Genomic DNA, 26,849 nt, shown 5'->3' with positions numbered 1-26,849 from the left:
GGAGGCCCATTCAGCCCCCCCCCTCGAGTCAGTTACACTGGAACAGGAGGAGGCCCATTCAGCTCCCCCTCCTCGAGTCTGTTACACGGGAACAGGAGGAGGCCCATTCAGCTCCCCCTCCTCGAGTCTGTTACACAGGAACAGGAGGAGGGCCATTCAGCCCCCTCCTCGAGTCTGTCACACAGGAACAGGAGGAGGCCCATTCAGCCCCCCCCCCCTCCTCGCGAGTCTGTTACACAGAAACAGGAGGAGGCCCATTCAGCCCCCCCCCTCCTCGCGAGTCTGTTACACAGGAACAGGAGGAGGCCCATTCAGCCCCCCCCTCCTCGAGTCTGTTACACAGGAACAGGAGGAGGCCCATTCAGCCCCTCGAGCCTGTTACACGGGAACAGGAGGAGGCCCATTCAGCCCCCTCCTCGAGTCTGTTAGACAGGAACAGGAGGAGGCCCATTCAGCCCCCTCCTCGAGTCTTGTTACACAGGAACAGGAGGAGGCCCATTCAGCTCCCCCTCCTCGAGTCTGTTACACAGGAACAGGGGGAGACCCATTCAGCTCCCCCTCCTCGAGTCTGTTACACAGGAACAGGAGGAGGCCCATTCAGACCCCTCCTCGAGTCTGTTACACAGGAACAGGAGGAGGCCCATTCAGCCCCCTCCTCGAGTCTGTTACACAGGAACAGGAGGAGGCCCATTCAGCCCCCTCCTCGAGTCTGTTACACAGGAACAGGAGGAGGGCCATTCAGCCCCCTCCTCGAGTCTGTTACACAGAAACAGGAGGAGGCCCATTCAGCCCCCCCCTCCTCGCGAGTCTGTAACACAGGAACAGGAGGAGGGCCATTCAGCCCCCTCCTCGAGTCTGTTACACAGGAACAGGAGGAGGCCCATTCAGCCCCCCCCTCCTCGAGTCTGTTCCACAGGAACAGGAGGAGGCCCACTCAGCCGCCCCCTCCTCGAGTCTGTTTCACAGGAACAGGAGGAGGCCCATTCAGCCCCCTCCTCGAGTCTGTTACACAGGAACAGGAGGAGGCCCATTCAGCCCCTCGAGCCTGTTACACAGGAACAGGAGGAGGCCCATTCAGCTCCCTCCTCGAGTCTGTTACACAGGAACAGGAGGAGGCCCATTCAGCCCCTTGAGTCTGTTACACAGGAACAGGAGGAGGCCCATTCAGCCGCCTCCTCGAGACTGTTACACAGGAACAGGAGGAGGCCCATTCAGCCGTCCCTCCTCAAACCTGTTACACAGGAACAGGAGGAGGCCCATTCAGCCTCCCCTCCTCGAGACTGTTACACAGGAACAGGAGGAGGCCCATTCAGCCCGTCGAGTCTGTTGCACAGGAACAGGAGGAGGCCCATTCAGCCTCCCCTCCTCGAGTCTGTTACACAGGAACAGGAGGAGGCCCATTCAGCCCCTCGCGTCTGTTACACAGGAACAGGAGGGGGCCCATTGAACCCCTCGAGTCTGTTACACAGGAACAGGAGGAGGCCCATTCAGCCCCCTCCTCGAGTCTGTTACACAGGAACAGGAGGAGGCCCATTCAGCCCCCTCTCCTCGAGTCTGTTGCACAGGAACAGGACGAGGCCCATTCAGCCCCCCCTCCTCGAGTCTGTCACACAGGAACAGGAGGAGGCCCATTCAGCCCCCTCCTCCTCGAGTCTGTTACACAGGAACAGGAGGAGGCCCATTCAGCCCCCCCTCCTCGAGTCTGTTGCACAGGAACAGGAGGAGGCCCATTCAGCCCCCCCTCCTCGAGTCTGTTACACAGGAACAGGAGGAGGCCCATTCCCCCTCCTCGAGTCTGTTACACAGGAACAGGAGGAGGCCCATTCAGCCCCTCGAGCCTGTTACACAGGAACAGGAGGAGGCCCATTCAGCCCTCTCCTCGAGTCTGTTACACAGGAACAGCAGGAGGCCCATTCAGCTCCCCCTCCTCGAGCCTGTTACACAGGAACAGGAGGAGGCCCAGTCAGCCCCTCGAGTCTGTTACACAGGAACAGGAGGAGGCCCAGTCAGCCCCTCGAGTCTGTTACACAGGAACAGGAGGAGGCCCATTCAGCCCCTCCTCGAGTCTGTTACACAGGAACAGGAGGAGGCCCATTCAGCCCCCTCCTCGAGTCTGTTACACAGGAACAGGCCCATTCAGCCCCCTCCTCCTCGAGTCTGTTACACAGGAACAGGAGGAGGCCCATTCAGCCCCCCCTCCTCGAGTCTGTTGCACAGGAACAGAAGGAGGCCCATTCAGCCCCCCCTCCTCGAGTCTGTTACACAGGAACAGGAGGAGGCCCATTCCCCCTCCTCGAGTCTGTTACACAGGAACAGGAGGAGGCCCATTCAGCCCCTCGAGCCTGTTACACAGGAACAGGAGGAGGGCCATTCAGCCCCCTCCTCGAGTCTGTTAGACAGGAACAGGAGGAGGCCCATTCAGCCCCCTCCTCGAGTCTGTTACACAGGAACAGCAGGAGGCCCATTCAGCTCCCCCTCCTCGAGCCTGTTACACAGGAACAGGAGGAGGCCCAGTCAGCCCCTCGAGTCTGTTACACAGGAACAGGAGGAGGCCCATTCAGCCCCTCCTCGAGTCTGTTACACAGGAACAGGAGGAGGCCCATTCAGCCCCCTCCTCAAGTCTGTTACACAGGAACAGGAGGCCCATTCAGCCCCCTCTCCTCGAGTCTGTTACACAGGAACAGGAGGAGGCCCATTCATACCCCTCCTCGAGTCTGTTACACAGGAACAGGAGGAAGCCCATTCAGCCCCCCCTCCTCGAGTCTGTTACACAGGAACAGGAGGTGGCCCATTCAGCCCCCTCCTCGTGTCTGTTACACAGGAACAGGAGGGAGCCCATTCAGCCCCTCTCCTCGAGTCTGTTACACAGGAACAGGAGGGGCCCATTCAGCCCGTTGTGGTGGGAATTCTGCAGAGAATATTCCTCTCTTGCCCAAATGATAGGGCACTTTCTCGCTCCTCCCCCCCCCGCCATACCGCCGCCCGTTAAATTATATCGGCTTTGTATTCCCCTCGCAACTCTACATCCTGCCTATCTCCATAATCGCCTGCAAATCCCGTACCAGCCTCCCCGAACAGGCGCCGGAATGTGGCGACTAGGGGGGCTTTTCACAGTAACTTCATTTGAAGCCGACTTGTGACAATAAGCGATTTTCATTTCAGATCTGGCTACAAATGTCCTCAGTGAGAATTCAGCCAGACTGCAAATGGTCGAGCCCCCCACACTCCCGTGGCGTGACGTTCGTTCCGTCGCCGCCAATCTCAGGGCTGCCTCACGGCTCCAAGGGTCCCAGGTTCGATTCCGGCTTGGGTCACTGTCTGTGCGGAGTCTGCTCGGTCTCCCCGTGTCTGCGTGGGTTTCCTCCCACAGTCCAAAGACGTGCAAGTTAGGTGGATTGGTCGTGCTAAATTGTCCAGCGACGAATAAGAGGGGGGAGATTTAATAGAGGATTTCGGATTGATGGAGAATTGGGGACTAACACTCAGCTACCGCCCCCCTCCCCCCAGCCCGACTCCCACAACACGCACCGTTCTTCATCTCCTTCAGCAGCTCCTCCTCGATCTGCAGCAGGAAGTTATACTTTTCCTGCATCTCCTGAGGTGGATCGACCATTAGGGTCCGCACGATATTGGAGCAGTACGATTTGTAACGGATTCCCATCGCACACGTGATCGCCCCAAAGTGCATGTGGTTCTTGTCACTGCATGGAGGCAAACAGGCAGAGTTAAACACCCCTTCTGCACTGCCCCCGTCAAACTCTCCCAGGACAGGTACAGCACGGGGTTAGATACAGAGTAAAGCTCCCTCTGCACTGTCCCCATCAAACACTCCCAGGACAGGTACAGCACGGGGTTAGATACAGAGTAAAGCTCCCTCTACACTGTCCCCATGTAACACTCACAGGACAGGCACAGCACGGGGTTAAATACAGAGTAAAGCTCCCTCTACACTGTTCCCATCAAACTCTCCCAGGACAGGTACAGCACTGGGTTAGATACAGAGTAAAGCTCCCTCTACACTGTCCCCATCAAACACTCCCAGGACAGGTACAGCACGGGGTTAGATACAGAGTAAAGCTCCCTCTACACTGTCCCCATCAAACACTCCCAGGACAGGTACAGCACGGGATTAGATACAGAGTAAAGCTCCCGATACACTGTCCCCATCAAACACTCCCAGGACAGGTACAGCACGGGGTTAGATACAGAGTAAAGCTCCCTCTACACTGTCCCCATCAAACACTCCCAGGACAGGTACAGCACGGGGTTAGATACAGAGTAAAGCCCCCTCTACACTGTCCCCATCAAACACTCCCAGGACAGGTACAGCACGGGGTTAGATACAGAGTAAAGCTCCCTCTACACTGTCCCCATCTAACACTCACAGGACAGGCACAGCACGGGGTTAAATACAGAGTAAAGCTCCCTCTACACTGTTCCCATCAAACTCTCCCAGGACCGGTACAGCACGGGGTTAGATACAGAGTAAAGCTCCCTCTACACTGTCCCCATCAAACACTCCCAGGGCAGGTACAGCACGGGGTTAGATACAGAGTAAAGCTCCCTCTACACTGTCCCCATCAAACACTCCCAGGACAGGTACAGCACGGGGTTAGATACAGAGTAAAGCTCCCTCTACACTGTCCCCATGTAACACTCACAGGACAGGCACAGCACGGGGTTAAATACAGAGTAAAGCTCCCTCTACACTGTTCCCATCAAACTCTCCCAGGACAGGTACAGCACGGGGTTAGATACAGAGTAAAGCTCCCTCTACACTGTCCCCATCAAACACTCCCAGGACAGGTACAGCACGGGGTTAGATACAGAGTAAAGCTCCCTCTACACTGTCCCCATCAAACACTCCCAGGACAGGTACAGCACGGGATTAGATACAGAGTAAAGCTCCCGATACACTGTCCCCATCAAACACTCCCAGGACAGGTACAGCACGGGGTTAGATACAGAGTAAAGCTCCCTCTACACTGTCCCCATCAAACACTCCCAGGACAGGTACAGCACGGGGTTAGATACAGAGTAAAGCCCCCTCTACACTGTCCCCATCAAACACTCCCAGGACAGGTACAGCACGGGGTTAGATACAGAGTAAAGCTCCCTCTACACTGTCCCCATCTAACACTCACAGCACAGGCACAGCACGGGGTTAAATACAGAGTAAAGCTCCCTCTACACTGTTCCCATCAAACTCTCCCAGGACCGGTACAGCACGGGGTTAGATACAGAGTAAAGCTCCCTCTACACTGTCCCCATCAAACACTCCCAGGACAGATACAGCACGGGGTTAGATACAGAGTAAAGCTCCCTCTACACTGTCCCCATCAAACACTCCCAGGACAGGTACAGCACGGGATTAGATACAGAGTAAAGCTCCCGATACACTGTCCCCATCAAACACTCCCAGGACAGGTACAGCACGGGGTTAGATACAGAGTAAAGCTCCCTCTACACTGTCCCCATCAAACATTCCCAGGACAGGTACAGCACGGGGTTAGATACAGAGTAAAGCCCCCTCTACACTGTCCCCATCAAACACTCCCAGGACAGGTACAGCACGGGGTTAGATACAGAGTAAAGCTCCCTCTACACTGTCCCCATCAAACACTCCCAGAACAGGTACAGCACGGGGTTAGATACAGAGTAAAGCTCCCTCTACACTGCCCCATCAAACACTCCCAGGACAGGTACAGCACGGGGTTAGGTACAGAGTAAAGCTCCCTCTACACTGTCCCCATCAAACACTCCCAGGACAGGTACAGCACGGGGTTAGATACAGAGTAAAGCTCCCTCCACACTGTCCCCATCAAACACTCCCAGGACAGGTACAGCACGGGGTTAGATACAGAGTAAAGCTCCCTCTACACTGTCCCCATCAAACACTCCCAGGACAGGTACAGCACGGGGTTAGGTACAGAGTGAAGCTCCCTCTACACTGTCCCCGTCAAACACTCCCAGGACAGGTACAGCACGAGGTTAGATGCAGAGTAAAGCTCCCTCTACACTGCCCCCATCAAACACTCCCAGGACAGGTACAGCACGGGGTTAGATACAGAGTAAAGCTCCCTCTACACTGCCCCCATCAAACACTCCCAGGACAGGTACAGCACGGGGTTAGATACAGAGTAAAGCTCCCTCTACACTGTCCCCATCAAACACTCCCAGGACAGGTACAGCACGGGGTTAGATACAGAGTAAAGCTCCCTCTACACTGTCCCCATGTAACACTCACAGGACAGGCACAGCACGGGGTTAAATACAGAGTAAAGCTCCCTCTACACTGTTCCCATCAAACTCTCCCAGGACAGGTACAGCACGGGGTTAGATACAGAGTAAAGCTCCCTCTACACTGTCCCCATCAAACACTCCCAGGACAGGTACAGCACGGGGTTAGATACAGAGTAAAGCTCCCTCTACACTGTCCCCATCAAACACTCCCAGGACAGGTACAGCACGGGATTAGATACAGAGTAAAGCTCCCGATACACTGTCCCCATCAAACACTCCCAGGACAGGTACAGCACGGGGTTAGATACAGAGTAAAGCTCCCTCTACACTGTCCCCATCAAACACTCCCAGGACAGGTACAGCACGGGGTTAGATACAGAGTAAAGCCCCCTCTACACTGTCCCCATCAAACACTCCCAGGACAGGTACAGCACGGGGTTAGATACAGAGTAAAGCTCCCTCTACACTGTCCCCATCTAACACTCACAGGACAGGCACAGCACGGGGTTAAATACAGAGTAAAGCTCCCTCTACACTGTTCCCATCAAACTCTCCCAGGACCGGTACAGCACGGGGTTAGATACAGAGTAAAGCTCCCTCTACACTGTCCCCATCAAACACTCCCAGGGCAGGTACAGCACGGGGTTAGATACAGAGTAAAGCTCCCTCTACACTGTCCCCATCAAACACTCCCAGGACAGGTACAGCACGGGGTTAGATACAGAGTAAAGCTCCCTCTACACTGTCCCCATGTAACACTCACAGGACAGGCACAGCACGGGGTTAAATACAGAGTAAAGCTCCCTCTACACTGTTCCCATCAAACTCTCCCAGGACAGGTACAGCACGGGGTTAGATACAGAGTAAAGCTCCCTCTACACTGTCCCCATCAAACACTCCCAGGACAGGTACAGCACGGGGTTAGATACAGAGTAAAGCTCCCTCTACACTGTCCCCATCAAACACTCCCAGGACAGGTACAGCACGGGATTAGATACAGAGTAAAGCTCCCGATACACTGTCCCCATCAAACACTCCCAGGACAGGTACAGCACGGGGTTAGATACAGAGTAAAGCTCCCTCTACACTGTCCCCATCAAACACTCCCAGGACAGGTACAGCACGGGGTTAGATACAGAGTAAAGCCCCCTCTACACTGTCCCCATCAAACACTCCCAGGACAGGTACAGCACGGGGTTAGATACAGAGTAAAGCTCCCTCTACACTGTCCCCATCTAACACTCACAGCACAGGCACAGCACGGGGTTAAATACAGAGTAAAGCTCCCTCTACACTGTTCCCATCAAACTCTCCCAGGACCGGTACAGCACGGGGTTAGATACAGAGTAAAGCTCCCTCTACACTGTCCCCATCAAACACTCCCAGGACAGATACAGCACGGGGTTAGATACAGAGTAAAGCTCCCTCTACACTGTCCCCATCAAACACTCCCAGGACAGGTACAGCACGGGATTAGATACAGAGTAAAGCTCCCGATACACTGTCCCCATCAAACACTCCCAGGACAGGTACAGCACGGGGTTAGATACAGAGTAAAGCTCCCTCTACACTGTCCCCATCAAACATTCCCAGGACAGGTACAGCACGGGGTTAGATACAGAGTAAAGCCCCCTCTACACTGTCCCCATCAAACACTCCCAGGACAGGTACAGCACGGGGTTAGATACAGAGTAAAGCTCCCTCTACACTGTCCCCATCAAACACTCCCAGAACAGGTACAGCACGGGGTTAGATACAGAGTAAAGCTCCCTCTACACTGCCCCATCAAACACTCCCAGGACAGGTACAGCACGGGGTTAGGTACAGAGTAAAGCTCCCTCTACACTGTCCCCATCAAACACTCCCAGGACAGGTACAGCACGGGGTTAGATACAGAGTAAAGCTCCCTCCACACTGTCCCCATCAAACACTCCCAGGACAGGTACAGCACGGGGTTAGATACAGAGTAAAGCTCCCTCTACACTGTCCCCATCAAACACTCCCAGGACAGGTACAGCACGGGGTTAGGTACAGAGTGAAGCTCCCTCTACACTGTCCCCGTCAAACACTCCCAGGACAGGTACAGCACGAGGTTAGATGCAGAGTAAAGCTCCCTCTACACTGCCCCCATCAAACACTCCCAGGACAGGTACAGCACGGGGTTAGATACAGAGTAAAGCTCCCTCTACACTGCCCCCATCAAACACTCCCAGGACAGGTACAGCACGGGGTTAGATACAGAGTAAAGCTCCCTCTACACTGTCCCCATCAAACACTCCCAGGACAGGTACAGCACGGGGTTAGATACAGAGTAAAGCTCCCTCTACACTGTCCCCATGTAACACTCACAGGACAGGCACAGCACGGGGTTAAATACAGAGTAAAGCTCCCTCTACACTGTTCCCATCAAACTCTCCCAGGACAGGTACAGCACGGGGTTAGATACAGAGTAAAGCTCCCTCTACACTGTCCCCATCAAACACTCCCAGGACAGGTACAGCACGGGGTTAGATACAGAGTAAAGCTCCCTCTACACTGTCCCCATCAAACACTCCCAGGACAGGTACAGCACGGGATTAGATACAGAGTAAAGCTCCCGATACACTGTCCCCATCAAACACTCCCAGGACAGGTACAGCACGGGGTTAGATACAGAGTAAAGCTCCCTCTACACTGTCCCCATCAAACACTCCCAGGACAGGTACAGCACGGGGTTAGATACAGAGTAAAGCCCCCTCTACACTGTCCCCATCAAACACTCCCAGGACAGGTACAGCACGGGGTTAGATACAGAGTAAAGCTCCCTCTACACTGTCCCCATCTAACACTCACAGGACAGGCACAGCACGGGGTTAAATACAGAGTAAAGCTCCCTCTACACTGTTCCCATCAAACTCTCCCAGGACCGGTACAGCACGGGGTTAGATACAGAGTAAAGCTCCCTCTACACTGTCCCCATCAAACACTCCCAGGGCAGGTACAGCACGGGGTTAGATACAGAGTAAAGCTCCCTCTACACTGTCCCCATCAAACACTCCCAGGACAGGTACAGCACGGGGTTAGATACAGAGTAAAGCTCCCTCTACACTGTCCCCATGTAACACTCACAGGACAGGCACAGCACGGGGTTAAATACAGAGTAAAGCTCCCTCTACACTGTTCCCATCAAACTCTCCCAGGACAGGTACAGCACGGGGTTAGATACAGAGTAAAGCTCCCTCTACACTGTCCCCATCAAACACTCCCAGGACAGGTACAGCACGGGGTTAGATACAGAGTAAAGCTCCCTCTACACTGTCCCCATCAAACACTCCCAGGACAGGTACAGCACGGGATTAGATACAGAGTAAAGCTCCCGATACACTGTCCCCATCAAACACTCCCAGGACAGGTACAGCACGGGGTTAGATACAGAGTAAAGCTCCCTCTACACTGTCCCCATCAAACACTCCCAGGACAGGTACAGCACGGGGTTAGATACAGAGTAAAGCCCCCTCTACACTGTCCCCATCAAACACTCCCAGGACAGGTACAGCACGGGGTTAGATACAGAGTAAAGCTCCCTCTACACTGTCCCCATCTAACACTCACAGGACAGGCACAGCACGGGGTTAAATACAGAGTAAAGCTCCCTCTACACTGTTCCCATCAAACTCTCCCAGGACCGGTACAGCACGGGGTTAGATACAGAGTAAAGCTCCCTCTTCACTGTCCCCATCAAACACTCCCAGGACAGGTACAGCACGGGGTTAGATACAGAGTAAAGCTCCCTCTACACTGTCCCCATCAAACACTCCCAGGACAGGTACAGCACGGGATTAGATACAGAGTAAAGCTCCCGATACACTGTCCCCATCAAACACTCCCAGGACAGGTACAGCACGGGGTTAGATACAGAGTAAAGCTCCCTCTACACTGTCCCCATCAAACATTCCCAGGACAGGTACAGCACGGGGTTAGATACAGAGTAAAGCCCCCTCTACACTGTCCCCATCAAACACTCCCAGGACAGGTACAGCACGGGGTTAGATACAGAGTAAAGCTCCCTCTACACTGTCCCCATCAAACACTCCCAGAACAGGTACAGCACGGGGTTAGATACAGAGTAAAGCTCCCTCTACACTGCCCCATCAAACACTCCCAGGACAGGTACAGCACGGGGTTAGGTACAGAGTAAAGCTCCCTCTACACTGTCCCCATCAAACACTCCCAGGACAGGTACAGCACGGGGTTAGATACAGAGTAAAGCTCCCTCCACACTGTCCCCATCAAACACTCCCAGGACAGGTACAGCACGGGGTTAGATACAGAGTAAAGCTCCCTCTACACTGTCCCCATCAAACACTCCCAGGACAGGTACAGCACGGGGTTAGGTACAGAGTGAAGCTCCCTCTACACTGTCCCCATCAAACACTCCCAGGACAGGTACAGCACGGGGTTAGATACAGAGTAAAGCTCCCTCTACACTGTCCCCACCAAACACTCCCAGGACAGGTACAGCACGGGGTTAGGTACAGAGTGAAGCTCCCTCTACACTGTCCCCATCAAACACTCCCAGGACCGGTACAGCACGGGGTTAGATACAGAGTAAAGCTCCCTCTACACTGTCCCCATCAAACACTCCCAGGACAGGTACAGCACGGGGTTAGATACAGAGTAAAGCTCCCTCTACACTGTCCCCATCAAACACTCCCAGGACAGGTACAGCACGGGGTTAGATACAGAGTAAAGCTCCCTCGGCACTGTCCCCATCAAACACTCCCAGGAGAGGTACAGTACGGGGTTAGAAACAGAGAAAAGCTCCCTCTACACTGTCCCCATCAAACACTCCCAGGACAGGTACAGCACGGGGTTAGATACAGAGTAAAGCTCCCTCTACACTGTCCCCATCAAACACTCCCAGGACAGCTACAGCACGGGGTTAGATACAGAGTAAAGCTCCCTCTACACTGTCCCCATCAAACACTCCCAGGACAGCTACAGCACGGGGTTAGATACAGAGTAAAGCTCCCTCTACACTGTCTCCATCAAACACTCCGAGGACAGGTACAGCACGGGGTTAGATACAGAGTAAAGCACACTCTACACTGTCCCCATCAAACACTCCCAGAACAGGTACAACACGGGGTTAGATACAGAGTAAAGCTCCCTCGGCACTGTCCCCATCAAACACTCCCAGGAGAGGTACAGTACGGGGTTAGAAACAGAGAAAAGCTCCCTCTACACTGTCCCCATCAAACACTCCCAGGACAGGTACAGCACGGGGTTAGATACAGAGTAAAGCTCCCTCTACACTGTCCCCATCAAACACTCCCAGGACAGCTACAGCACGGGGTTAGATACAGAGTAAAGCTCCCTCTACACTGTCCCCATCAAACACTCCCAGGACAGCTACAGCACGGGGTTAGATACAGAGTAAAGCTCCCTCTACACTGTCTCCATCAAACACTCCGAGGACAGGTACAGCACGGGGTTAGATACAGAGTAAAGCACACTCTACACTGTCCCCATCAAACACTCCCAGAACAGGTACAGCACGGGGTTAGATACAGAGTAAAGCTCCCTCTACACTGTCCCCATCAAACACTCCCAGGACAGGTACAGCACGGGATTAGATACAGAGTAAAGCTCCCGATACACTGTCCCCATCAAACACTCCCAGGACAGGTACAGCACGGGGTTAGATACAGAGTAAAGCTCCCTCAACACTGTCCCCATCAAACACTCCCAGGACAGGTACAGCACGGGGTTAGATACAGAGTAAAGCCCCCTCTACACTGTCCCCATCAAACACTCCCAGGACAGGTACAGCACGGGGTTAGATACAGAGTAAAGCTCCCTCTACACTGTCCCCATCTAACACTCACAGCACAGGCACAGCACGGGGTTAAATACAGAGTAAAGCTCCCTCTACACTGTTCCCATCAAACTCTCCCAGGACCGGTACAGCACGGGGTTAGATACAGAGTAAAGCTCCCTCTACACTGTCCCCATCAAACACTCCCAGGACAGATACAGCACGGGGTTAGATACAGAGTAAAGCTCCCTCTACACTGTCCCCATCAAACACTCCCAGGACAGGTACAGCACGGGATTAGATACAGAGTAAAGCTCCCGATACACTGTCCCCATCAAACACTCCCAGGACAGGTACAGCACGGGGTTAGATACAGAGTAAAGCTCCCTCTACACTGTCCCCATCAAACATTCCCAGGACAGGTACAGCACGGGGTTAGATACAGAGTAAAGCCCCCTCTACACTGTCCCCATCAAACACTCCCAGGACAGGTACAGCACGGGGTTAGATACAGAGTAAAGCTCCCTCTACACTGTCCCCATCAAACACTCCCAGAACAGGTACAGCACGGGGTTAGATACAGAGTAAAGCTCCCTCTACACTGCCCCATCAAACACTCCCAGGACAGGTACAGCACGGGGTTAGGTACAGAGTAAAGCTCCCTCTACACTGTCCCCATCAAACACTCCCAGGACAGGTACAGCACGGGGTTAGATACAGAGTAAAGCTCCCTCCACACTGTCCCCATCAAACACTCCCAGGACAGGTACAGCACGGGGTTAGATACAGAGTAAAGCTCCCTCTACACTGTCCCCATCAAACACTCCCAGGACAGGTACAGCACGGGGTTAGGTACAGAGTGAAGCTCCCTCTACACTGTCCCCGTCAAACACTCCCAGGACAGGTACAGCACGAGGTTAGATGCAGAGTAAAGCTCCCTCTACACTGCCCCCATCAAACACTCCCAGGACAGGTACAGCACGGGGTTAGATACAGAGTAAAGCTCCCTCTACACTGCCCCCATCAAACACTCCCAGGACAGGTACAGCACGGGGTTAGATACAGAGTAAAGCTCCCTCTACACTGTCCCCATCAAACACTCCCAGGACAGGTACAGCACGGGGTTAGATACAGAGTAAAGCTCCCTCTACACTGTCCCCATGTAACACTCACAGGACAGGCACAGCACGGGGTTAAATACAGAGTAAAGCTCCCTCTACACTGTTCCCATCAAACTCTCCCAGGACAGGTACAGCACGGGGTTAGATACAGAGTAAAGCTCCCTCTACACTGTCCCCATCAAACACTCCCAGGACAGGTACAGCACGGGGTTAGATACAGAGTAAAGCTCCCTCTACACTGTCCCCATCAAACACTCCCAGGACAGGTACAGCACGGGATTAGATACAGAGTAAAGCTCCCGATACACTGTCCCCATCAAACACTCCCAGGACAGGTACAGCACGGGGTTAGATACAGAGTAAAGCTCCCTCTACACTGTCCCCATCAAACACTCCCAGGACAGGTACAGCACGGGGTTAGATACAGAGTAAAGCCCCCTCTACACTGTCCCCATCAAACACTCCCAGGACAGGTACAGCACGGGGTTAGATACAGAGTAAAGCTCCCTCTACACTGTCCCCATCTAACACTCACAGGACAGGCACAGCACGGGGTTAAATACAGAGTAAAGCTCCCTCTACACTGTTCCCATCAAACTCTCCCAGGACCGGTACAGCACGGGGTTAGATACAGAGTAAAGCTCCCTCTACACTGTCCCCATCAAACACTCCCAGGGCAGGTACAGCACGGGGTTAGATACAGAGTAAAGCTCCCTCTACACTGTCCCCATCAAACACTCCCAGGACAGGTACAGCACGGGGTTAGATACAGAGTAAAGCTCCCTCTACACTGTCCCCATGTAACACTCACAGGACAGGCACAGCACGGGGTTAAATACAGAGTAAAGCTCCCTCTACACTGTTCCCATCAAACTCTCCCAGGACAGGTACAGCACGGGGTTAGATACAGAGTAAAGCTCCCTCTACACTGTCCCCATCAAACACTCCCAGGACAGGTACAGCACGGGGTTAGATACAGAGTAAAGCTCCCTCTACACTGTCCCCATCAAACACTCCCAGGACAGGTACAGCACGGGATTAGATACAGAGTAAAGCTCCCGATACACTGTCCCCATCAAACACTCCCAGGACAGGTACAGCACGGGGTTAGATACAGAGTAAAGCTCCCTCTACACTGTCCCCATCAAACACTCCCAGGACAGGTACAGCACGGGGTTAGATACAGAGTAAAGCCCCCTCTACACTGTCCCCATCAAACACTCCCAGGACAGGTACAGCACGGGGTTAGATACAGAGTAAAGCTCCCTCTACACTGTCCCCATCTAACACTCACAGCACAGGCACAGCACGGGGTTAAATACAGAGTAAAGCTCCCTCTACACTGTTCCCATCAAACTCTCCCAGGACCGGTACAGCACGGGGTTAGATACAGAGTAAAGCTCCCTCTACACTGTCCCCATCAAACACTCCCAGGACAGATACAGCACGGGGTTAGATACAGAGTAAAGCTCCCTCTACACTGTCCCCATCAAACACTCCCAGGACAGGTACAGCACGGGATTAGATACAGAGTAAAGCTCCCGATACACTGTCCCCATCAAACACTCCCAGGACAGGTACAGCACGGGGTTAGATACAGAGTAAAGCTCCCTCTACACTGTCCCCATCAAACATTCCCAGGACAGGTACAGCACGGGGTTAGATACAGAGTAAAGCCCCCTCTACACTGTCCCCATCAAACACTCCCAGGACAGGTACAGCACGGGGTTAGATACAGAGTAAAGCTCCCTCTACACTGTCCCCATCAAACACTCCCAGAACAGGTACAGCACGGGGTTAGATACAGAGTAAAGCTCCCTCTACACTGCCCCATCAAACACTCCCAGGACAGGTACAGCACGGGGTTAGGTACAGAGTAAAGCTCCCTCTACACTGTCCCCATCAAACACTCCCAGGACAGGTACAGCACGGGGTTAGATACAGAGTAAAGCTCCCTCCACACTGTCCCCATCAAACACTCCCAGGACAGGTACAGCACGGGGTTAGATACAGAGTAAAGCTCCCTCTACACTGTCCCCATCAAACACTCCCAGGACAGGTACAGCACGGGGTTAGGTACAGAGTGAAGCTCCCTCTACACTGTCCCCGTCAAACACTCCCAGGACAGGTACAGCACGAGGTTAGATGCAGAGTAAAGCTCCCTCTACACTGCCCCCATCAAACACTCCCAGGACAGGTACAGCACGGGGTTAGATACAGAGTAAAGCTCCCTCTACACTGCCCCCATCAAACACTCCCAGGACAGGTACAGCACGGGGTTAGATACAGAGTAAAGCTCCCTCTACACTGTCCCCATCAAACACTCCCAGGACAGGTACAGCACGGGGTTAGATACAGAGTAAAGCTCCCTCTACACTGTCCCCATGTAACACTCACAGGACAGGCACAGCACGGGGTTAAATACAGAGTAAAGCTCCCTCTACACTGTTCCCATCAAACTCTCCCAGGACAGGTACAGCACGGGGTTAGATACAGAGTAAAGCTCCCTCTACACTGTCCCCATCAAACACTCCCAGGACAGGTACAGCACGGGGTTAGATACAGAGTAAAGCTCCCTCTACACTGTCCCCATCAAACACTCCCAGGACAGGTACAGCACGGGATTAGATACAGAGTAAAGCTCCCGATACACTGTCCCCATCAAACACTCCCAGGACAGGTACAGCACGGGGTTAGATACAGAGTAAAGCTCCCTCTACACTGTCCCCATCAAACACTCCCAGGACAGGTACAGCACGGGGTTAGATACAGAGTAAAGCCCCCTCTACACTGTCCCCATCAAACACTCCCAGGACAGGTACAGCACGGGGTTAGATACAGAGTAAAGCTCCCTCTACACTGTCCCCATCTAACACTCACAGGACAGGCACAGCACGGGGTTAAATACAGAGTAAAGCTCCCTCTACACTGTTCCCATCAAACTCTCCCAGGACCGGTACAGCACGGGGTTAGATACAGAGTAAAGCTCCCTCTACACTGTCCCCATCAAACACTCCCAGGGCAGGTACAGCACGGGGTTAGATACAGAGTAAAGCTCCCTCTACACTGTCCCCATCAAACACTCCCAGGACAGGTACAGCACGGGGTTAGATACAGAGTAAAGCTCCCTCTACACTGTCCCCATGTAACACTCACAGGACAGGCACAGCACGGGGTTAAATACAGAGTAAAGCTCCCTCTACACTGTTCCCATCAAACTCTCCCAGGACAGGTACAGCACGGGGTTAGATACAGAGTAAAGCTCCCTCTACACTGTCCCCATCAAACACTCCCAGGACAGGTACAGCACGGGGTTAGATACAGAGTAAAGCTCCCTCTACACTGTCCCCATCAAACACTCCCAGGACAGGTACAGCACGGGATTAGATACAGAGTAAAGCTCCCGATACACTGTCCCCATCAAACACTCCCAGGACAGGTACAGCACGGGGTTAGATAGAGAGTAAAGCTCCCTCTACACTGTCCCCATCAAACACTCCCAGGACAGGTACAGCACGGGGTTAGATACAGAGTAAAGCCCCCTCTACACTGTCCCCATCAAACACTCCCAGGACAGGTACAGCACGGGGTTAGATACAGAGTAAAGCTCCCTCTACACTGTCCCCATCTAACACTCACAGGACAGGCACAGCACGGGGTTAAATACAGAGTAAAGCTCCCTCTACACTGTTCCCATCAAACTCTCCCAGGACCGGTACAGCACGGGGTTAGATACAGAGTAAAGCTCCCTCTACACTGTCCCCATCAAACACTCCCAGGACAGGTACAGCACGGGGTTAGATACAGAGTAAAGCTCCCTCTACACTGTCCCCATCAAACACTCCCAGGACAGGTACAGCACGGGATTAGATACAGAGTAAAGCTCCCGATACACTGTCCCCATCAAACACTCCCAGGACAGGTACAGCACGGGGTTAGATACAGAGTAAAGCTCCCTCTACACTGTCCCCATCAAACATTCCCAGGACAGGTACAGCACGGGGTTAGATACAGAGTAAAGCCCCCTCTACACTGTCCCCATCAAACACTCCCAGGACAGGTACAGCACGGGGTTAGATACAGAGTAAAGCTCCCTCTACACTGTCCCCATCAAACACTCCCAGAACAGGTACAGCACGGGGTTAGATACAGAGTAAAGCTCCCTCTACACTGCCCCATCAAACACTCCCAGGACAGGTACAGCACGGGGTTAGGTACAGAGTAAAGCTCCCTCTACACTGTCCCCATCAAACACTCCCAGGACAGGTACAGCACGGGGTTAGATACAGAGTAAAGCTCCCTCCACACTGTCCCCATCAAACACTCCCAGGACAGGTACAGCACGGGGTTAGATACAGAGTAAAGCTCCCTCTACACTGTCCCCATCAAACACTCCCAGGACAGGTACAGCACGGGGTTAGGTACAGAGTGAAGCTCCCTCTACACTGTCCCCATCAAACACTCCCAGGACAGGTACAGCACGGGGTTAGATACAGAGTAAAGCTCCCTCTACACTGTCCCCACCAAACACTCCCAGGACAGGTACAGCACGGGGTTAGGTACAGAGTGAAGCTCCCTCTACACTGTCCCCATCAAACACTCCCAGGACCGGTACAGCACGGGGTTAGATACAGAGTAAAGCTCCCTCTACACTGTCCCCATCAAACACTCCCAGGACAGGTACAGCACGGGGTTAGATACAGAGTAAAGCTCCCTCTACACTGTCCCCATCAAACACTCCCAGGACAGGTACAGCACGGGGTTAGATACAGAGTAAAGCTCCCTCGGCACTGTCCCCATCAAACACTCCCAGGAGAGGTACAGTACGGGGTTAGAAACAGAGAAAAGCTCCCTCTACACTGTCCCCATCAAACACTCCCAGGACAGGTACAGCACGGGGTTAGATACAGAGTAAAGCTCCCTCTGCACTGTCCCCATCAAACACTCCCAGGACAGCTACAGCACGGGGTTAGATACAGAGTAAAGCTCCCTCTACACTGTCCCCATCAAACACTCCCAGGACAGCTACAGCACGGGGTTAGATACAGAGTAAAGCTCCCTCTACACTGTCTCCATCAAACACTCCGAGGACAGGTACAGCACGGGGTTAGATACAGAGTAAAGCACACTCTACACTGTCCCCATCAAACACTCCCAGAACAGGTACAACACGGGGTTAGATACAGAGTAAAGCTCCCTCGGCACTGTCCCCATCAAACACTCCCAGGAGAGGTACAGTACGGGGTTAGAAACAGAGAAAAGCTCCCTCTACACTGTCCCCATCAAACACTCCCAGGACAGGTACAGCACGGGGTTAGATACAGAGTAAAGCTCCCTCTACACTGTCCCCATCAAACACTCCCAGGACAGGTACAGCACGGGGTTAGATACAGAGTAAAGCTCCCTCTACACTGTCCCCATCAAACACTCCCAGGACAGGTACAGCATGGGGTTAGATACAGAGTAAAGCTCCCTCTGCACTGTCCCCATCAAACACTCCCAGGACAGCTACAGCACGGGGTTAGATACAGAGTAAAGCTCCCTCTACACTGTCCCCATCAAACACTCCCAGGACAGCTACAGCACGGGGTTAGATACAGAGTAAAGCTCCCCCTACACTGACCCCATCAAACACTCCCAGGACATGTACAGCACGGGGTTAGATACAGAGTAAAGCACACTCTACACTGTCCCCATCAAACACTCCCGGGACAGGTACAGCACGGGGTTAGATACAGAGTAAAGCTCCCTCTACACTGTCCCCATCAAACACTCCCAGGACAGGTACAGCACGGGGTTAGACACAGAGTAAAGCTGTGGATAGCCACTCCACAGAGCGGTACCTGACGACGCTGAATTTGAGGTTGTAGTTGCCTCCACTCTGAATGATGGGTGGATAACACATCTCCACCGTGGATGGGTCTGCTCCTGCCAGATACTTTTTCTCCTCAATCGCCTTCTCCACCGACTCCGCCAGCTTACTGTGCCGTACTTTCTGTCGTCACGAGGAGAAAGAGCGGTTAAATCTAACTAACAGCGGCCATTTCAAAACAGGTAGCAGCCAAGTAGCTACTGCTGTCAGTTACAAAGGCAGCAGCAACCAGTCCACAGAGTCTAGTTACAAAGACAGTGCCAAACAGTCCACAGAGTTTAGTTACAAATGCAGCAGCAGTCCACAGAGTCACATTAAAACGGCAGCAGCAACCAGTCCACAGAGTCTAATTAAAGGCAGCAGCAACCAGTCCACAGAGTCTAGTTACAAAGACAGCAGCAACCAGTCTACAGTCTAGTTACAAAGACAGCAGCACAGTCCACAGAGTCTAGTTACAACGACAGCAGCAAACAGTCCACAGTCTAGCTGCAAAGACAGCAGTAAACAGAGTCTAGTTACAAAGACAGCAGCAAACAGTCCACAGAGTCTAGTTACAAAGACAGGAGAAACCAGTCCACAGAGTCTAGCTACAAAGACAGCAGCAACCAGTCTACAGAGGCTAGTTACAAAGACAGCAGCAACCAGTCTACAGAGTCTAGTTACAACGACAGCAGCAAACAGTCCACAGTCTAGCTGCAAAGACAGCAGTAAACAGAGTCTAGTTACAAAGACAGCAGCACAGTCCACAGAGTCTAGCTACAAAGACAGCAGCAACCAGTCTACAGAGGCTAGTTACAAAGACAGCAGCAACCAGTCTACAGAGTCTAGTTACAAAGACAGGAGTAACCAGTCTACAGAGTCTAGTTACAAAAACAGCAAACAGTTCAGAGCCTAATTACAAAGACAGCAGCAAACAGTCCACAGAGTCTAGTTACAATGACAGCAGCAAACAGTCCACAGTCTAGCTGCAAAGACAGCAGTAAACAGAGTCTAGTTACAAAGACAGGAGAAACCAGTCCACAGAGTTTAGTTACAAAGACACCAGCGAACAGTCCACAGAGACTGGCTGCAAAGACAGCAGCGAACAGTCCAGAGAGTCTGGTTACAAAGACAGCAGCAAACAGTCCACAGAGTCTAGTTACAACGTCAGCAGCAAACAGTCCACAGAGTCTGGTTAAAAATACACGGACACCATTCAACGAGGCTGCGGTTGATCCGTGACCTAGCTCTATGGTCACAACTTTATGGCCCGATATCCCACAACCCCCCCCCCCCCCCCCCCCCGCAACGAGCGGGAACAGTTTCTCCCCATCACCCCCATCTACTCCCCTTAATATCATCAATAGTTGGATTGAACGAGCCAGCAATCAATGCCCTGAACACCCCTCAATTGCTCCACATGTGGCGTACAAATAAAGAATGATTCCCGCGTGCATGGACTTTGAACGCCTCGATGGAAAGGCCCCCATTTCATTACCTCGTCGGCATCCACGATCTCCATCACCCGCTCCTTGAAGAACTTGTTGAACACCTCAGAAGTGATGGTGGCAGCTTTCTTCATCGCATTCAGCTCCCCGTCTTCCTTCACCGCCAGGGTGTAGGCGACAGTGGCACTTAGATCCACCTGGGAACAACATTGACAGAGTAAAGCTCCCTCTGCACTGTCCCCATCAAACACTCCCAGGACAGGTACAGCACGGGGTTAGATACAGAGTAAAGCTCCCTCTACACTGTCCCCATCAAACACTCCCAGGCCAGGTACAGCACGGGGTTAGATACAGAGTGAAGCTCCGTTTACACTGTCCCCATCAAACACTCCCAGGACAGGTACAGCACGGGGTTAGATACAGAGTAAAGCTCCCTCTACACTGTTCCCATCAAACACTCCCAGGACAGGTACAGCACGGGGTTAGATACAGAGTAAAGCTCCCTCTACACTGTCCCCATCAAACACTCCCAGGACAGGTACAGCACGGGGTTAGATACAGAGTAAAGCTCCCTCTACACTGTCCCCATCAAACACTCCCAGGACAGGTACAGCACGGGGTTAGATACAGAGTAAAGCTCCCTCTACACTGTCCCCATCAAACACTCCCAGGACAGGTACAGCACGGGGTTAGATACAGAGTAAAGCTCCCTCTACACTGTCCCCATCAAACACTCCCAGGACACACAGCACGTGGTTAGATACAGAGTAAAGCTCCCTCTACACTGTCCCCATCAAACACTGCCGGGACAGGTACAGCACGGGGTTAGATACAGAGTAAAGCTCCCTCTACACTGTCCCCATCAAACACTCCCAGGACAGGTACAGCACGGGGTGAGATACAGAGTAAAGCTCCCTCTACACTGTCCCCATCAAACACTCCCAGGACAGGTACAGCACGGGGTTAGATACAGAGTAAAGCTCCTTCTACACTGTCCCCATCAAACACTCCCAAGACAGGTACAGCACGGGGTTAGATACAGAGTAAAGCTCCCTCTACACTGTCCACATCAAACACTCCCAGGACAGGTACAGCACAGGGTTAGATACAGAGTAAAGCTCCCTCTATGTTCAGAAGGGAGGGTCAAAGCGCAGAAGAGTAATAGTAATAGGGGACTCTATAGTCAGGGGCACAGATAGGCGCTTCTGTGGACATGAAAGAGACTCCAGGATGGTATGTTGCCTCCCTGGTGCCAGGGTCCAGGATGTCTCCGAACGGGTAGAGGGAATCCTTAAGGGGGAGGGCAAACAGGCAGAGGTCGTTGTACATATTGGTACTAACGACATAGGCAGGAAGGGGCATGAGGTCCTGCAGCAGGAGTTCAGGGAGCTAGGCAGAAAGTTAAAAGACAGGACCTCGAGGGTTGTGATCTCGGGATTACTCCCTGTGCCACGTGCCAGTGAGGCTAGAAATAGGAAGATAGAGCAGACAAACACGTGGCTAAACAGCTGGTGTAGGAGGGAGGGTTTCCGTTATCTGGACCACTGGGAGCTCTTCCGGGGCAGGTGTGACCTGTATAAGATGGACGGGTTGCATCTAAACCAGAGAGGCATAAATATCCTGGCCGCGAGGTTTGCTAGTGTCACACGGGAGGGTTTAAACTAGTATGGCAGGGGGGTGGGCGCGGGAGCAATAGGTCAGAAGGTGAGAGCATTGAGGGAGAACTAGGGAATAGGGACAGTGTGGCTCTGAGGCAGAGCAGACGGGGAGAAGTTGCTGAACACAGCGGGTCTGGTGGCCTGAAGTGCATATGTTTTAATGCAAGGAGCATTACGGGTAAGGCAGATGAACTTAGAGCTTGGATTACTACTTGGAACTATGATGTTGTTGCCATTACAGAGACCTGGTTGAGGGAAGGGCAGGATTGGCAGCTAAACGTTCCAGGATTTAGATGTTTCAGGCGGGATAGAGGGGGATGTAAAAGGGGAGGCGGAGTTGCGCTACTTGTTCGGGAGAATATCACAGCTATACTGCGAGAGGACACCTCAGAGGGCAGTAAGGCTATATGGGTAGAGATCAGGAATAAGAAGGGTGCAGTCACAATGTTGGGGGTATACTACAGGCCTCCCAACAGCCAGCGGGAGATAGAGGAGCAGATAGGTAGACAGATTTTGGAAAAGAGTAAAAACAACAGGGTTGTGGTGATGGGAGACTTCAACTTCCCCAATATTGACTGGGACTCACTTAGTGCCAGGGGCTTAGACGGGGCAGAGTTTGTAAGGAGCATCCAGGAGGGCTTCTTAAAACAATATGTAAACAGTCCAACTAGGGAAGAGGCGGTACTGGACCTGGTATTGGGGAATGAGCCCGGCCAGGTGGTAGATGTTTCAGTAGGGGAACATTTCGGTAACAGTGACCACAATTCAGTAAGTTTTAAAGTACTGGTGGACAAGGATAAGAGTGGTCCGAGGATGAATGTGCTAAATTGGGGGAAGGCTAATTATAACAATATTAGGCGGGAACTGAAGAACATAGATTGGGGGCGGATGTTTGAGGGCAAATCAACATCTGACATGTGGGAGGCTTTCAAGTGTCAGTTGAAAGGAATACAGGACAGGCATGTTCCTGTGAGGAAGAAAGATAAATACGGCAATTTTCGGGAACCTTGGATGACGAGTGATATTGTAGGCCTCGTCAAAAAGAAAAAGGAGGCATTTGTCAGGGCTAAAAGGCTGGGAACAGACGAAGCCTGTGTGGCATATAAGGAAAGTAGTTTAGTCGGGCAGTATGGTCGGCACGGGCTTGGAGGGCCGAAGGGCCTGTTCCTGTGCTGTACATTTCTTTGTTCTTTGTTAGTAGGAAGGAACTTAAGCAAGGAGTCAGGAGGGCTAGAAGGGGTCATGAAAAGTCATTGGCAAATAGGGTTAAGGAAAATCCCAAGGCTTTTTACACGTACATAAAAAGCAAGAGGGTAGCCAGGGAAAGGGTTGGCCCACTGAAGGATAGGCAAGGGAATCTATGTGTGGAGCCAGAGGAAATGGGCGAGGTACTAAATGAATACTTTGCATCAGTATTCACCAAAGAGAAGGAATTGGTAGATGTTGAGTCTGGAGAAGGGGGTGTAGATAGCCTGGGTCACATTGTGATCCAAAAAGACGAGGTGTTGGGTGTCTTAAAAAATATTAAGGTAGATAAGTCCCCAGGGCCTGATGGGATCTACCCCAGAATACTGAAGGAGGCTGGAGAGGAAATTGCTGAGGCCTTGACAGAAATCTTTGGATCCTCGCTGTCTTCAGGGGATGTCCCGGAGGACTGGAGAATAGCCAATGTTGTTCCTCTGTTTAAGAAGGGTAGCAAGGATAATCCCGGGAACTACAGGACGGTGAGCCTGACTTCAGTGGTAGGGAAATTACTGGAGAGAATTCTTCGAGACAGGATCTACTCCCATTTGGAAGCAAATGGACGTATTAGTGAGAGGCAGCACGGTTTTGTGAAGGGGAGGTCGTGTCTCACTAACTTGATAGAGTTTTTCGAGGAGGTCACTAAGATGATTGATGCAGGTAGGGCAGTAGATGTTGTCTATATGGACTTCAGTAAGGCCTTTGACAAGGTCCCTCATGGTAGACTAGTACAAAAGGTGAAGTCACACGGGATCAGGGGTGAACTGGCAAGGTGGATACAGAACTGGCTAGGCCATAGAAGGCAGAGGGTAGCAATGGAGGGATGCTTTTCTAATTGGAGGGCTGTGACCAGTGGTGTTCCACAGGGATCAGTGTTGGGACCTTTGCTGTTTGTAGTATATATAAATGATTTGGAGGAAAATGTAACTGGTCTGATTAGTAAGTTTGCAGACGACACAAAGGTTGGTGGAATTGCGGATAGCGATGAGGACTGTCAGAGGATACAGCAGGATTTAGTTTGTCTGGAGACTTGGGCGGAGAGATGGCAGATGGAGTTTAATCCGGACAAATGTGAGGTAATGCATTTTGGAAGGTCTAATGCAGGTAGGGAATATACAGTGAATGGTAGAACCCTCAAGAGTATTGAAAGTCAAAGAGATCTAGGAGTACAGGTCCACAGGTCATTGAAAGGGGCAACACAGGTGGAGAAGGTAGTCAAGAAGGCATACGGCATGCTTGCCTTCATTGGCCGGGGCATTTTAGAGTATAAGAATTGGCAAGTCATGTTGCAGCTGTATAGAACCTTAGTTAGGCCACACTTGGAGTATAGTGTTCAATTCTGGTCGCCACACTACCAGAAGGATGTGGAGGCTTTAGAGAGGGTGCAGAAGAGATTTACCAGAATGTTGCCTGGTATGGAGGGCATAAGCTATGAGGAGCGATTGAATAAACTCGGTTTGTTCTCACTGGAACGAAGGAGGTTGAGGGGCGACCTGATAGAGGTATACAAAATTATGAGGGGCATAGACAGAGGCTTTTCCCCAGGGTAGAGGGGTCAATTACTAGGGGGCATAGGTTTAAGGTGAGAGGGGCAAGGTTTAGAGTAGATGTACGAGGCAAGTTTTTTACGCAGAGGGTAGTGGTTCCTGGAACTCACTACCGGAGGAGGTAGTGGAAGCAGGGACGATAGGGACATTTAAGGGGCATCTTGACAAATATATGAATAGGATGGGAATAGAAGGATACGGACCCAGGAAGTGTAGAAGATTGTAGTTTAGTCGGGCAGTATGGTCGGCACGGGCTTGGAGGGCCGAAGGGCCTGTTCCTGTGCTGTACATTTCTTTGTTCTTTGTACACTGTCCCCATCAAACACTCCCAGGACAGGTACAGCACGGGGTTAGATACAGAGTAAAGCTCCCTCTACACTGTCCCCATCAAACACCCCCAGGACAGGTACAGCACAGGGTTAGATACAGAGTAAAGCTCCCGCTACACTGTCCCCATCAAACACACCCCGGACAGGTACATCACCGGGTTAGATACAGAGTAAAGCTCCCTCTACACTGTCCCCATCAAACACTCCCAGGACACGTACAGCACGGGGTTAGATATAGAGTAAAGCTCCTTCTACACTGTCCCCATCAAACACTCCCAGAACAGATGCAGCACGGGGTTAGATACAGAGTAAAGCTCCCTCCACACTGTCCCCATCAAACACGCGCTGCACAGGTACAACACGGGGTTAGATATAGAGTAAAGCTCCTTCTACACTGTCCCCATCAAACACTCCCAGGACAGGTACAGCACGGGGTTAGATACAGAGTAAAGCTCCCTCTACACTGTCCCCATCAAACACTCCCAGGACAGGTACAGCACGGGATTAGATACAGAGTAAAGCTCCCTCTACACTGTCCCCATCAAACACTCCCAGGACAGGTACAGCACGGGGTTAGATACAGAGTAAAGCTCCCTCTACACTGCCCCATCAAACACTCCCAGGACAGGTACAGCACGGGGTTAGATACAGAGTAAAGCTCCCTCTACACTGTCCCCATCAAACACTCCCAGGACAGGTACAGCATGGGGTTAGATACAGAGTAAAGCTCCCTCTACACTGTCCACATCAAACACTCCCAGGACAGGTACAGCACAGGGTTAGATACAGAGTAAAGCTCCCTCCACACTGTCCCCATCAAACACTCCCAGGGCAGGTACAGCACGGGGTTAGATACAGAGTAAAGCTCCCTCAACACTGTCCTATTCAAACACTCCCAGGAAGGTACAGCACGGGGTTAGATACAGAGTAAAGCTCCCTCTACACTGTCCCCATCAAACACTCCCAGGACAGGTACAGCACGGGGTTAGATACAGAGTAAAGCTCCCTCTACACTGTCCCCATCAAACACTCCCAGGACAGGTACAGCACGGGGTTAGATACAGAGTAAAGCTGCCTCTACACTGTCCTCATCAAACACTCCCAGGACAGGTACAGCACGGGGTTAGATACAGAGTAAAGCTCCCTCTACACTGTCCCCATCAAACACTCCCAGGACAGGCACAGCACGGGGTTAGATACAGAGTAAAGCTTCCTCTGCACTGTCCCCATCAAACACTGCCAGGAGAGATACCGCACGGGGTTAGAAATTAGGAAAGCTCCATCTACACTGTCCCCATCAAACACTCCCAGGACAGGTACACCACAGTCAGACAGAGAGTAAAGCTCCCTCTACACTGTCCCCATCAAACACTCCCAGGACTGGTACCGCACGGGGTTAGATATTAGTAAAGCTCACGCTACACTGTCCCCATCAAACAAAGAACAAAGAAATGTACAGCACAGGAACAGGCCCTTCGGCCCTCCAAGCCCGCGCCGACCATGCTGCCCGACTAAACTACAATCTTCTACACTTCCTGGGTCCGTATCCCTCTATTCCCATCCTATTCATATATTTGTCAAGATGCCCCTTAAATGTCACTATCGTCCCTGCT

The 26,849-nt window shown here is 52.3% G+C and overlaps 2 protein-coding genes and 1 long non-coding RNA gene across 3 annotated transcripts in view; 1 reads left to right on the top strand and 2 right to left on the bottom strand.

Annotated features, from left to right (window-relative positions):
• LOC140418149 (uncharacterized) overlaps positions 1-26,849 on the top strand; it is a 1,069,702-nt gene that overhangs the window by 690,051 nt on the left and 352,802 nt on the right. The window lies entirely within an intron of this gene.
• LOC140418143 (chromodomain-helicase-DNA-binding protein 7-like) overlaps positions 1-26,849 on the bottom strand; it is a 242,684-nt gene that overhangs the window by 146,774 nt on the left and 69,061 nt on the right. The window lies entirely within an intron of this gene.
• LOC140421341 (FACT complex subunit SPT16-like) overlaps positions 1-26,849 on the bottom strand; it is a 46,464-nt gene that overhangs the window by 18,869 nt on the left and 746 nt on the right. Inside the window, exons 2-4 of the mRNA XM_072506011.1 lie at positions 20,511-20,657; positions 19,005-19,156; positions 3,529-3,701 (exon numbers count right to left, since the gene is read on the bottom strand). Coding sequence (XP_072362112.1) covers positions 3,529-3,701; positions 19,005-19,156; positions 20,511-20,657 — 472 coding nt within the window. The remainder of the gene's footprint in view (positions 1-3,528; positions 3,702-19,004; positions 19,157-20,510; positions 20,658-26,849) is intronic.

The sequence above is a fragment of the Scyliorhinus torazame genome, chromosome 5 (assembly GCF_047496885.1).
Source record: "Scyliorhinus torazame isolate Kashiwa2021f chromosome 5, sScyTor2.1, whole genome shotgun sequence".
In the NCBI taxonomy this organism is placed as follows: Eukaryota; Metazoa; Chordata; class Chondrichthyes; order Carcharhiniformes; family Scyliorhinidae; genus Scyliorhinus; species Scyliorhinus torazame.
This window is presented reverse-complemented; position numbering and strand designations above follow the sequence as displayed.